This window comes from Aegilops tauschii, chromosome 7 (genome assembly GCF_002575655.3).
Source record: "Aegilops tauschii subsp. strangulata cultivar AL8/78 chromosome 7, Aet v6.0, whole genome shotgun sequence".
In the NCBI taxonomy this organism is placed as follows: Eukaryota; Viridiplantae; Streptophyta; class Magnoliopsida; order Poales; family Poaceae; genus Aegilops; species Aegilops tauschii.
Window position 1 is genome coordinate 598,564,210 of NC_053041.3, and position 10,889 is coordinate 598,575,098.

Here is a 10,889-nt window from a genome sequence, read left to right on the forward strand (position 1 = left end):
GAAAAATGGTCCATGCATTAGACAGAAAATAAAAGAAAATTTGTGTAAGAATCATCTAGCTAAAAAGCTTCCAGGAACAACATAAAGAAAAATAGAAGAAAAAAATAAAGTAGTCACAAGAGGTGAGGTGCCCTGGTTGGTTTGTGCGGTTTGCACTGAAAGAGGAGGTTGTGAAATTCAATCATCTTGCACGCATTTTTTTAGCAGTGTAACACAAAAAAAAACAAATGAGCCAGCCCAGCGCACCGCTTGCACGCATTTTTTTTATTAGTGCAACAGAAAAAAATTAGCTGACCCAGCGCGGAGGACAGGTACACACCGTTTGCACGCATTTTTTTAGCAGTGTAACAGAAAAAAAAACGATGGGTCGGCCTAGTGTGGAGGACGGGTATACGCTGTGGTCAACACCGCCGCTCCCTGGCCCATCAGTCAGATGAGTCCCCGTTGACATCTGCCACGTCAACATTTTTATGGCTGAAACGATGCCAGGGTTTAATTTAGACCGATAGTGCATATTTCAGGGTGCAAACGACAGGGATTTCGACTTGAAGATTTGCGCTGAACCTCTACAAGTTAAAGGTTTAAAATGGACTTTTTCCCACCATATTACATTCAGCTTTGCAAAGGTCTACTTATTTCGACGGTCCTGAGGCCAACCAAACCACAGTCCTTTTCTTGGTTCTAGCAAGGCTGCCCAAGAAACCATAGTCACTTTTTTTCTTTTGATTTGAAAGAAGGTTTCATGGAGTTGACACCCGATCAGTATATTTCTTTTTGAAAAAAAAAGATATAGATCTATTTTTAAAGTTTACCGGTAATATACTAGTATAAAGCATCTTACACATAATAAAAGTTACATCAAGATCCCAAGACCCAATGTGGCCAAAACGAGCCGCCGCAGTTGTCGCTTCTTTATCGATGACAATTGGGAGGAGACGCTCCCGTCGACTACGAGGCGTCTACGGTGACTTTGTAAAATATCAAGGTGATATGCCGGCTCATTCTCTCGAAGATGCTCATAGAGACAGGGTCTGCGTGTCTGCGTTCATATGGATGACTGTATACACGTAGATATGAGCGCTTACATTTGTGATGTGTTCAAAAATGGAAAGAGAAAGGGACTGGTCTTGACTTCGACGTTGGTTTTTCCAACGAAAAATAAGAACATTATTTTCACGAACTTCCATGATAAAATGATTTAATAGGAGTATTACTTTTGACACTTTTTATGATAGTAGGCATATTGTGAACTCTGAAGAGTAGACCGTTAAATTGTGCCTCCTTCCTTAAGAAAAGTCTAGGGTTTCTCTGTTTGCCGCGTCGGGGCCGGTCCACTTCGTCTTCGGTGGCCTTAGGGTAATGGCTGTGCGGTGGATCCCGGCCCTTGCCGGCGGGAGGGCTCCGTTTTTTGTTGTTCCTTCGAGTTTTGTCAAGGTTTGTCTTTTGCTCAGGAAGACTACAAGGCGGCGGCTCCCTGAAGTTGGAATAAGGTTCTCCCCGCCTAGCCCCATCCCGGTGGTGTGTCTAGCATCGCTGGTGGGGCATGTGGAGGTGTGTCTCGGGCGGGTATGTCCTTGGTGGATTTGCTCGGATCTGGTCGTAGTTCGTCTACGTTCATGTGTCTTTTGATTGGATTCTTCCGATCTACGTTACTCTTCATCGGCGGCGGGTGTTGTTCTGGTGCGCTTGTCCTATGGGGTCTTAGCACAACGACTTTCCGACTGTCTATTACAACAAATTTTGCCCACCACCTGTGAGGGAAGGGCGATGACGGTGGCGCGTCTTCGGTTCGCTTCAGTATTTGTAGTCGTCGCGACGTGGTCTACGGATTTGGATGCAATTTTTATTACTTTTAGTGTTGGTTGTACTGTTATAATTAAAGATGAATAGATTAAAAAAACACTCGTAGGAGCAAAGCGGTGCACGCATGCGCGCGCGAGGGTACCGCTCGGCACGACGTCGTCGGGTCGTCGGCCGAGCCCCGGAACCGGCCTGCCAGCTATAGCAGCATTTTCCTTCGTGCCATCGCGTCGTAGGGGGGGCCCATTCCGTTCACGTTCTTATCCTGGCGAGCGAGCCCGACCCAGGCGGGCACTGCCAGCCACTCACCGGGCACGACCACGACCACCCCCCGATGATGATGCTGATCCCGATCTGTATGCACGCAGCACGCGCCGCTGGTCACGCACGCAAGTTGCTCCACTCTTGTTTGCCAAAAAGGAAAAAAAAAAAAAACGTTCCCTGCCGTGGAGGCTCTCCCGTCCAGGGGGCACGTGTCTCACGCAGCGGCCCGGAGGGCGCTGCTGCACTCGCCATCAATCCATCTTTTTTTCACGGAGACCGCCACCAATCAATCCCCCGAGTAGTTGATGTAGAATCACGGAGAGCAAGATACGACCTTTCGGTGAGAGAGTAGGCTAGTCTATTTAGGGTGTGGAGTGGGTCTGTCTACCAAGATGTTCGCATCCATGCCAAGTATTTTGCTCTCTTCTATTTAGGGTGTGGAGTGGCTCTGGCTAGCAAGCTTTTTTTCCCCTTTTCTCGAGTCGAGCACGAAGAGCAAGTTGGAACTGGGCATAATTTGAAATGGAAAAGTGGCATGAATTTGAAAACACGCGTGCTACTGTTTCCTACGATGTTGTCGTGATTTCGAATCCTCATACATAACTCATGGCAACAGGTTGTATTATAATTTGACTTCAATTCACGGGTTTGGAATCTCGTCCCCTGCCGACGCAAGTTCTCCCTCAAGGATCCGTCGGCGGCTACTTTGTGTGGCACGTTTCTAGACCACGTCAACGGCGCCCTCGACTCATCGTGTTTCTTCTACGGCAAGGAGGAGAACATCGGGCAGCTCTTATTCTCCTACGTGTGGTTTCAAAAGTTCTTCTCCCTGGTCTTAGCTCTTCATTGACATGCATGCCTGCCATCGACGTGGTTGCGCTGCTCTGCGCGTGTGGAAGGGTCGGGGCGCCAGGGTATTCCATGACACCACGCTGCTACTGATAGTCGTCGCTCACGATATTTGATGTTGATGCCCTCCTCTGACGACAATGCTGCTCGTGCTCTCGATACTTGGGTTCATAATTCAACATGCATGGGTTACCAAGAGAGTACTTCTAGTTCTAGTGCTTTCGTCTACGCAAGTGTCGATTCGCTTCGACGCGAACAACGGGATTCACGGGTTTAACCCCGGGCTACATTTCGCAACATCCTAGGTTGTGAGTTGAGAAGAGGCGCGGTCAATGTGGGGCCTGTCTTCCATATATAGAACGACCAAAACAAACATAATTCAAGCCAAATTAGTGCGCAACCGGAAGGAGGTTTGGCATGAATTCAACTTTTTTTTTACAGAGTTTGGCATGAATTTTTCGAAACAAAGGCAAACGAAATTCCAAACCCAGATCGGAGATTTGTATCTCGATCTGAAAGTAGCAGATCCGAATATTTCTACCGCTGGAGACCAAATCTGATGCCACCCCCGCTGGGGCGCCCGGGCCAATGGGCGGCGGACGCGTGCCCCGGGCCGTGTCTTAAGATCGGGTAATAAACAATTACTACTACTACGCGGGGGGAGGGGGGGTGGGACCCACGCCGCGCCGCGCCTCGCCTCTTCATCAAGAGGGGATGAAAATATGAGTCGTGGCTGGAAATCGTTCGTGTCCCCCTTCATCACCACCTCCTCGGGGCTCCAGGAAGCGTCTCCAGCCCAGATCGACACCGCCTCCCCCTTCTCCCCCCACCGCCGCGCGATCCCATCTGACGCCGCCCCGGCCGACGACCCCCGCACGCCGGCCGCCATGGCGCACGGCGACCGCATGACCACCTTCGAGGAGGGCGAGCGCGAGAGCGAGTACGGCTACGTCCGCAAGGTCCGCGCCCTCTTTTCCCCTTCTCCCCTCCGCTCGGCTCCTCCCCCGGCTGGATCGCGGGATCTCCTCCGATCCGCGGACGCGCTCGCGCCGGTTTTGGAAATCCGGGCGTCTCTGCCGCCGGATCTCCCGAGCGCGCGCCCCGCTCGCCTCGACAGCGGCGGAGGATTTGGTCTCCGCGCTGGCCGTGTGATGATTGGCGGGGAGATTTGTCGAATTGGGCGGCCTAGTTTGGGCCTCCGATGGTGTCTGGATCGTGTGATGCTTGGTCGCGCTGCCGGGTCAATGGGGCGCCATTGGATCCTTAGCTGGCACGGAACTAGTGTGGTCGGGCCGGTCTAGATCGCGAGATTGTGCTCCGATGTGCTTCCAACCGAGTGCTCTTCCTCGGGCTTTAGTCGGTGTGTCGATCGATAGTGTGATCTGGGGTGACGTGAAGGGGTTGTCTTCTTACTGTTTACTGGATCGTGTTGCATTGTCTCACCATTGTGCTGTGCTCTTTCAGGTCTCTGGACCCGTGGTCGTGGCCGATGGCATGGGCGGTGCCGCCATGTACGAGCTCGTCCGTGTCGGCCACGACAGCCTCATCGGGGAAATCATCCGTCTCGAGGGCGATTCAGCTACAATCCAAGGTAAAACACAGCGCGGTTTTGCCTCACATTGAATTTTCTCCCCAAAGACGTCCATAACTAAAATTTCATCTGTCTCTACTGTATGCAGTTTACGAGGAAACAGCTGGGCTAACGGTCAACGATCCCGTGTTGAGAACGAAAAAGGTGAAACACGAACTGATTTTGATGTGCACTTCAAAAGCCAACTTTTGTTTTACTCTATTTTAACACGCCATGGCTGGGTTAATGCAGCCTCTTTCATGTGAGTTGGGACCTGGTATTCTTGGAAACATCTTTGATGGAATCCAGGTAAGATAAATGAAGCAAGCACACATTGATTATGCTTACCGTGAGCTTCCGTTCTGATGGTATGACTAAATAATCGTCTCATTGCAGCGCCCTCTGAAAACTATTGCTATTAAGTCCGGAGATGTCTACATTCCACGTGGTGTTTCAGTCCCTGCTCTTGATAAAGATCAGCAGTGGGAGTTCCAGCCAAATAAGCTAGGTAATTTACGTGATAACATGCTACAAAAGATAAGGCCGATGTTAGCATGCCTCTACTAAGTTTTGTCCAGTACATGAAGATCAATAATTTGGACTTTTGTTTCAGGTGTTGGAGATAATATCACAAATGGAGATCTATATGCTGTGAGTTTGCAGGATCTCTAATTTCCCCTTTTTTACAACTTACTATCTAGCATTCCTGCCTCTTGTTGTACAATCCGTGGATTCATCTTGTTAACTTCTATATGCATCCATTGCTGCCTCGCAGACCGTATTTGAGAACACATTGATGAAGCACCATATTGCGCTCCCTCCTGGTGCTATGGGAAAGATAAGTTACATTGCCCCTGCGGGTCAGTACAGTCTGCAGGTTAGTAAATGTTACTTTAAGACCTGCTACTTCATTTCTTCTACTTAACTTCATTTGACGACCTGTTGCTCTTTTTGCAGGACACAGTGCTGGAGTTGGAGTTTCAGGGCATCAAAAAGGAGTTCACTATGCTCCACGTAAAGCATTTTCCCTTCATAAAATTTGGATATGTCATGATTTCACATCTCTTAACGATCATCATATTTCTGCTCTGCAGACATGGCCTGTGCGGACACCACGGCCTGTTGCGTCAAAACTTGCTGCTGACACGCCTCTTCTAACAGGACAGGTATATGAACTAGCTACTCAAAACAATGTCCTCCCGATAAAAATTTATTTGTATTCGTGTCAATATTTATTTGTCAAATGCGCCAAATATTGGAAGTGATGTTTCCTGTGCTACTCCGTCAAATCTTGATGCATCTCACATCTATTGTGAATTGGTTTCAGCGTGTACTTGACGCACTGTTTCCCTCGGTTCTTGGAGGAACATGTGCTATTCCTGGAGCTTTCGGTTGTGGAAAAACTGTCATTAGTCAGGCGCTCTCAAAGGTCTTGTGGCTATTCACCTCTTGTTGCATAACTGATATTTTAGTTCAGCTCAGGATGTTGGCCTTTAAATGTCTCAATGTTTTAATTTCTTCTGACTCAAATTACCTTGTACAGTATTCCAATTCCGACACTGTGGTGTATGTGGGCTGTGGAGAAAGAGGAAATGAGATGGCTGAGGTCCTCATGGACTTCCCCCAATTGACAATGACGTTGCCTGATGGACGTGAAGAGTCAGTCATGAAAAGAACAACGCTTGTGGCTAACACCTCCAACATGCCCGTCGCCGCTCGTGAAGCCTCCATTTATACAGGTAACATACAATTGTTGATGTTTTTCTATTTGCATCCTAGTATTCTACTGTTACAGCCTTGCAGGCATGCCGTTCTATCTTACATAGATCCTTTTTTCAACAGCATCATGTTGCTTTTGCAATACTAAAATGAGTACTTCTATAAATTTTATCATAGCGTGGAATTATTGCAAGCTTTTGGTTTCCCCGTTTGTATCTAACTGTATGTACGATTGTAGATACTGGCTAGTTTTAGTGTTTCTGGGGCTTCATGGTACAAATTTGAAAACACACCATATAAAAAGTGTACAAGCAGCATCCATAGGTAGAGACAGGCGGGCACATCTCTAAGGCGTTATCAGTTTTAGTAGAACATTTTGGATATATGCATCTTATTTAAGCATTGATTGCTGTGATTTATTGACTACTTCGTTTTAGACATATAGTTTGGTTTATTATGGGAACTTGGTAGCCTACATCTACATCTTGTAGTGAATTGGCCTAAGTGATCCAGCATGTACAGTTTGCTGCTAATTTGCTAAAGAGCCATCATTTTCATGCTTTTCAGCTGATTTTTTCTCTATGAACAAGATAATCATGTGTTTTTCCCTCTATTCCAGGAATTACCATTGCTGAATACTTCCGTGACATGGGCTACAATGTTAGTATGATGGCTGATTCCACGTCCAGGTGGGCCGAAGCATTGCGTGAAATTTCAGGACGTTTGGTATGATGCTTCCTTCCGTGCTTCTAGATTTATTGCCATTTTTGTGACTTATGTTCACCGCTGTATATATGCTCTGGTGCAAAACCTGAATTTGTTCTTATTGATTTCTAAAGTTCCTGACTACTATTCATGATTTAAGGTTTAATTTTTCTCCTTTATCTTGAACCAGGATTATGATTAGAACTCTTTATTATTTCCCCCTTAACTAAGCTTGTTGACATTAAATAATCCGGTGGTAGTGGACAGTATTTGTCATTTTAAAGAACATTATTGCAAATGGTAGAACAATTTCTTTGCTACAGAAGTAAAATCACATCATACATGAAATACTCATCATACATGAAATACTTACTGCTAAGACATACTTAACTACTACTAACGTATTATTGAGTTAAAAGCTACTCTTGCATACATGTGTTGATTACAGTTTACTGGCATATTAATGTGATCTTTAAACTAATGGTGTTGCTCAATATGCTATAGGCTGAAATGCCTGCGGATAGTGGTTACCCTGCGTATTTGGCTTCACGGTTGGCATCCTTCTATGAACGTGCTGGGAAGGTGCAATGTCTTGGCAGTCCAGACCGGACAGGCAGTGTCACAATTGTTGGCGCCGTCTCTCCTCCTGGAGGAGATTTTTCAGATCCTGTTACCTCTGCAACCCTCAGTATTGTGCAGGTAAGGAAACTATTCGGTTGTGAACCTTTAGGTAGTCGTACCTACATAATTTCCATTGCTTTGTTACTATCGGGTATTAATTTTCTGCTCTGAATTGCAGGTCTTCTGGGGACTGGATAAGAAGCTGGCTCAAAGAAAGCATTTCCCATCTGTTAATTGGCTCATTTCTTACTCAAAATACTCCACGGTTATTCCCTAACTTGCCCAGAATTTCAATGTAATTAATGTTAGTGCTCTCTGTTGTACTGACGAACCATCGTCTGCACTGTAGGCTTTGGAAGGATACTATGAAAAGTTCGACCCTGGCTTTATTGACATGAGAACAAAAGCTCGTGAAGTGTTGCAGAGAGAGGATGATCTAAACGAAATTGTCCAGGTATTCATGTTTACCTCGTGTCTCGTTTTGTTGCTGAGGATTCATTCCCAAATATGTTGACATACTTTGTTATTGTGAATTTATCATATGAGTAACAGTTGAAACTCATTGGTGCTTTTGTTTCCTGATTTATTTAAAAAAATATTACACTTAATCATGCTTTTAGTAGGCAATGAATTGCTCTTCAATCTGTACTTTAATGTTATTTTATATTCTGAAGAGTTCCATATATGGAGAGAATAGATTGGTGCTTTTGTGGTTTGCGGAATTCAATTGCTGACACATGCACATCATCACGGGACTAATATTTTCCAATTTGTCAGCTTGTTGGTAAAGATGCACTGGGAGAATCTGACAAGATTACGTTGGAGACAGCCAAGCTTCTGAGGGAAGATTATTTGGCACAGAATGCTTTTACCCCGTGAGTGATACCCTACTCTGATTTTTATGGATATCTTCTAACTGCATAACCATTTGAACTCTGATCATGAATATTTGTTCAAACAGATATGACAAGTATTGTCCATTCTACAAATCTGTCTGGATGATGCGCAACATTATTCATTTCAATACATTAGCGAATCAGGTAATCACACTTTCTGTGACCTTTTTACTGCCTAAATGCTAAAGCTTAGATTGCACAAACAGCATAGGTGTTTGAACTTGGAAGTATGTATCTTTGAACAACATGTTTCTTTTGTTCCATTGGGAAGGTTGCCCTTTGGTTAAAGTTTGATTTTGCTAAATTGTAATCTAGGGGATTATTGCAGAAATGTTTTATTCTGTCCTTAACTCTTATGGAAGTATCTAATTTCAGTACTTCAGTCATATCAAGTATATATGCCTAAAAAGGAAACTGCTAGTTGTATTTAACCCCAATTGTGTAGCAGCAGACGCCAGTTGCACAAAAGCCCAGGTCAAAGGGGATTTCAGTTTAACTACCGTTTAAATAACGACAAAGCATTCAGTCATTCACCTAACCCTAGTCTGTTTGACTTTTCTTCCCCGCCTCACCGATTTGAGCTTCGATGTGCCCTCATCATGCTAAACACTGTGTCAGCGCTGTGCCGCTGTGACAGCAATGACAACTTGATGAGCAGACCTGGGCTTAAGTGAACCGTTTATGCTAAGGCCATGGTTAGGCAACTTTGGACTCAAATATTTTTTTGTAATCACACAAGCATGAGGTTTAATCGTAAATTACTCAAGTATAATATTAGCATTGGCTAGCCTAGCAATGAGCTGGAACTTAAAACTAAACTCATTCAATAAAGGTATATAGTGCACAAAAGAGAAATAAGGTAGCGAGCCAAAAAAAAACTTGGATGTTTATGGAAAAAGAATGCATCTTATATTGTACTCCCTCTGTTCCCAAATATTAAGTCTTTCTAGAGATTCCAATAAGTGACTACATACAGAGCAAAATGAGTGAATCTACAGTCTAAAATATGTGTACATGCATCCGTATGTTGTAGTCCATTTGAAATGTCTAAAAAGACTTATATTTAGGAACGGAGGGAGTACAGCTGATATATAGACCCATCTAGTATGTTAACTATTTTCATTTACTCGAACCAAGTTTCATGTATTAGTAGAAGTGGTGGAGGTAGTTCCATCATCATGACGGAAATATGCAAACATGTGAATTTGCTTCTTAACCTTAATATATGTATGCTTGTTTTGCAGGCTGTGGAGCGAGCAGCCAATGCTGATGGACATAAGATAACCTACGCTGTCGTAAAGAGTCGCATGGGCGATCTATTTTACCGCCTTGTGTAAGTATTCCAGTCTATATTCAAATTGATACTTATTGGTGTCTATCTATTTAATAAAATATTTAGTTAGAATACAAAATATTGACACTTTGTTTTTGTACCCAACAGATCCCAAAAGTTTGAAGACCCCGCCGAAGGCGAAGACGTCCTAATCGCGAAATTCCAGAAGTTGTACGACGACCTCACCACCGGGTTCCGCAACCTAGAAGACGAGGCTAGGTAAAAAGGAGAGAAGAAACATTGTGTATGGCCACCGTGTAAACAATAAGGAGCACCAAATGCTGTGAACGACTTGCGAGCAATTTGCTTTTGCTTCACCGGAGTTTGTGTAGATGCGAATTACGTTTCAGGATCCCCTCCCTCTTTTTTTGCGACAGACAGGCAGACTTGTTTTTCCCCCAGGATTTTTACATTGTTTGGTCTCCAGCGCCAGGATGCACGCCATTATTTTTTCACCATGTGTACCATTATTTGTTGTATAAGAAGATTGAGCACCGGTGGACATGTTCATAGAGGAATAAGCACGATGTCCATCTACTTGAACATCAATAATGTCTATATTTATATCTATTATTACTGTATTTGCCATTATTCTCCCGCTCTGGGTTGCGGCAGTCCTATTTTATGCTTTGTCGATTAGTAACCTTATCTTCAAAAAGGATTATGTTTGACATGTGGTGTCGTAAAAAAAAATACTATCTCTATACCGTTTGTATTTTGATACCTAGTAGTGAGTAGAAGTTGGGAAGGTAGGAAAAAGACAGCATTTATCTACAAAGGTATGGTATATCAATAATCTCTATCTATATCTGTTGTGTCAACAAAAAAAACGGTGCGTGGTAGAAACGGCACGGTGGTGATTATTACTCTGTCTTTTCTCCCGTCTGGGGGAGACCATTTTGGAAGCATGGTGTCATTGTTGGGAAAAAGCCGAGATGGATGGATTTGGAGCAGCAAGAATGGTGATTGGTGAAGGATCCACCCACCGACCAGGCCAGCCTGACCGGGCTTTGTCTCTAGCCACACCCCTGCTTGCTTGGACGCTTGCCCGCTAGTGGAGCAGCCGGAAGCCACTTTCGTCGGTTTTCCGCTGAGGATGTTCTGCTTGCATGTGCACACCCATCCATCATGG

At 44.7% G+C, this 10,889-nt stretch overlaps 1 protein-coding gene across 2 annotated transcripts; it reads left to right on the forward strand.

The window, feature by feature from the left end:
- The first annotated feature begins 3,584 nt into the window (after positions 1 to 3,584).
- Positions 3,585 to 10,348, forward strand: LOC109765103 (V-type proton ATPase catalytic subunit A). Of its 2 annotated transcripts, none has more exons than XM_020323886.4 (19): positions 3,585 to 3,872; positions 4,378 to 4,504; positions 4,593 to 4,648; positions 4,736 to 4,792; positions 4,880 to 4,991; positions 5,097 to 5,134; positions 5,259 to 5,360; positions 5,441 to 5,497; positions 5,578 to 5,649; positions 5,811 to 5,912; positions 6,027 to 6,222; positions 6,822 to 6,928; positions 7,412 to 7,606; positions 7,707 to 7,793; positions 7,878 to 7,982; positions 8,306 to 8,403; positions 8,490 to 8,568; positions 9,669 to 9,757; positions 9,866 to 10,348. In XM_020323886.4, exons 1-19 carry the CDS (start codon positions 3,636 to 3,638, stop codon positions 9,978 to 9,980), a joined length of 2,031 nt encoding a protein of 676 aa, XP_020179475.1. In that variant the 5' UTR covers positions 3,585 to 3,635; the 3' UTR covers positions 9,981 to 10,348. The 2 variants fall into 2 exon arrangements, 1 of the variants encoding a protein (XP_020179475.1); XR_012189814.1 differs by having other exon boundaries at positions 3,594 to 3,872; positions 8,490 to 9,338; positions 9,492 to 9,757.
- The last annotated feature ends 541 nt before the right edge of the window (positions 10,349 to 10,889 follow it).

Excerpts from the sequence above, each read along its gene's own strand:
- LOC109765103 (XM_020323886.4), top strand. The coding sequence starts at position 3,636 with ATGAGTCGTGGCTGGAAATCGTTCGTGTCCCCCTTCATCACCACCTCC. Across the intron at positions 6,223-6,821 it reads TGAAGCCTCCATTTATACAG|GAATTACCATTGCTGAATAC; the intron begins GTAACATACAAT and ends CCTCTATTCCAG. Across the intron at positions 7,983-8,305 it reads ATCTAAACGAAATTGTCCAG|CTTGTTGGTAAAGATGCACT; the intron begins GTATTCATGTTT and ends CCAATTTGTCAG.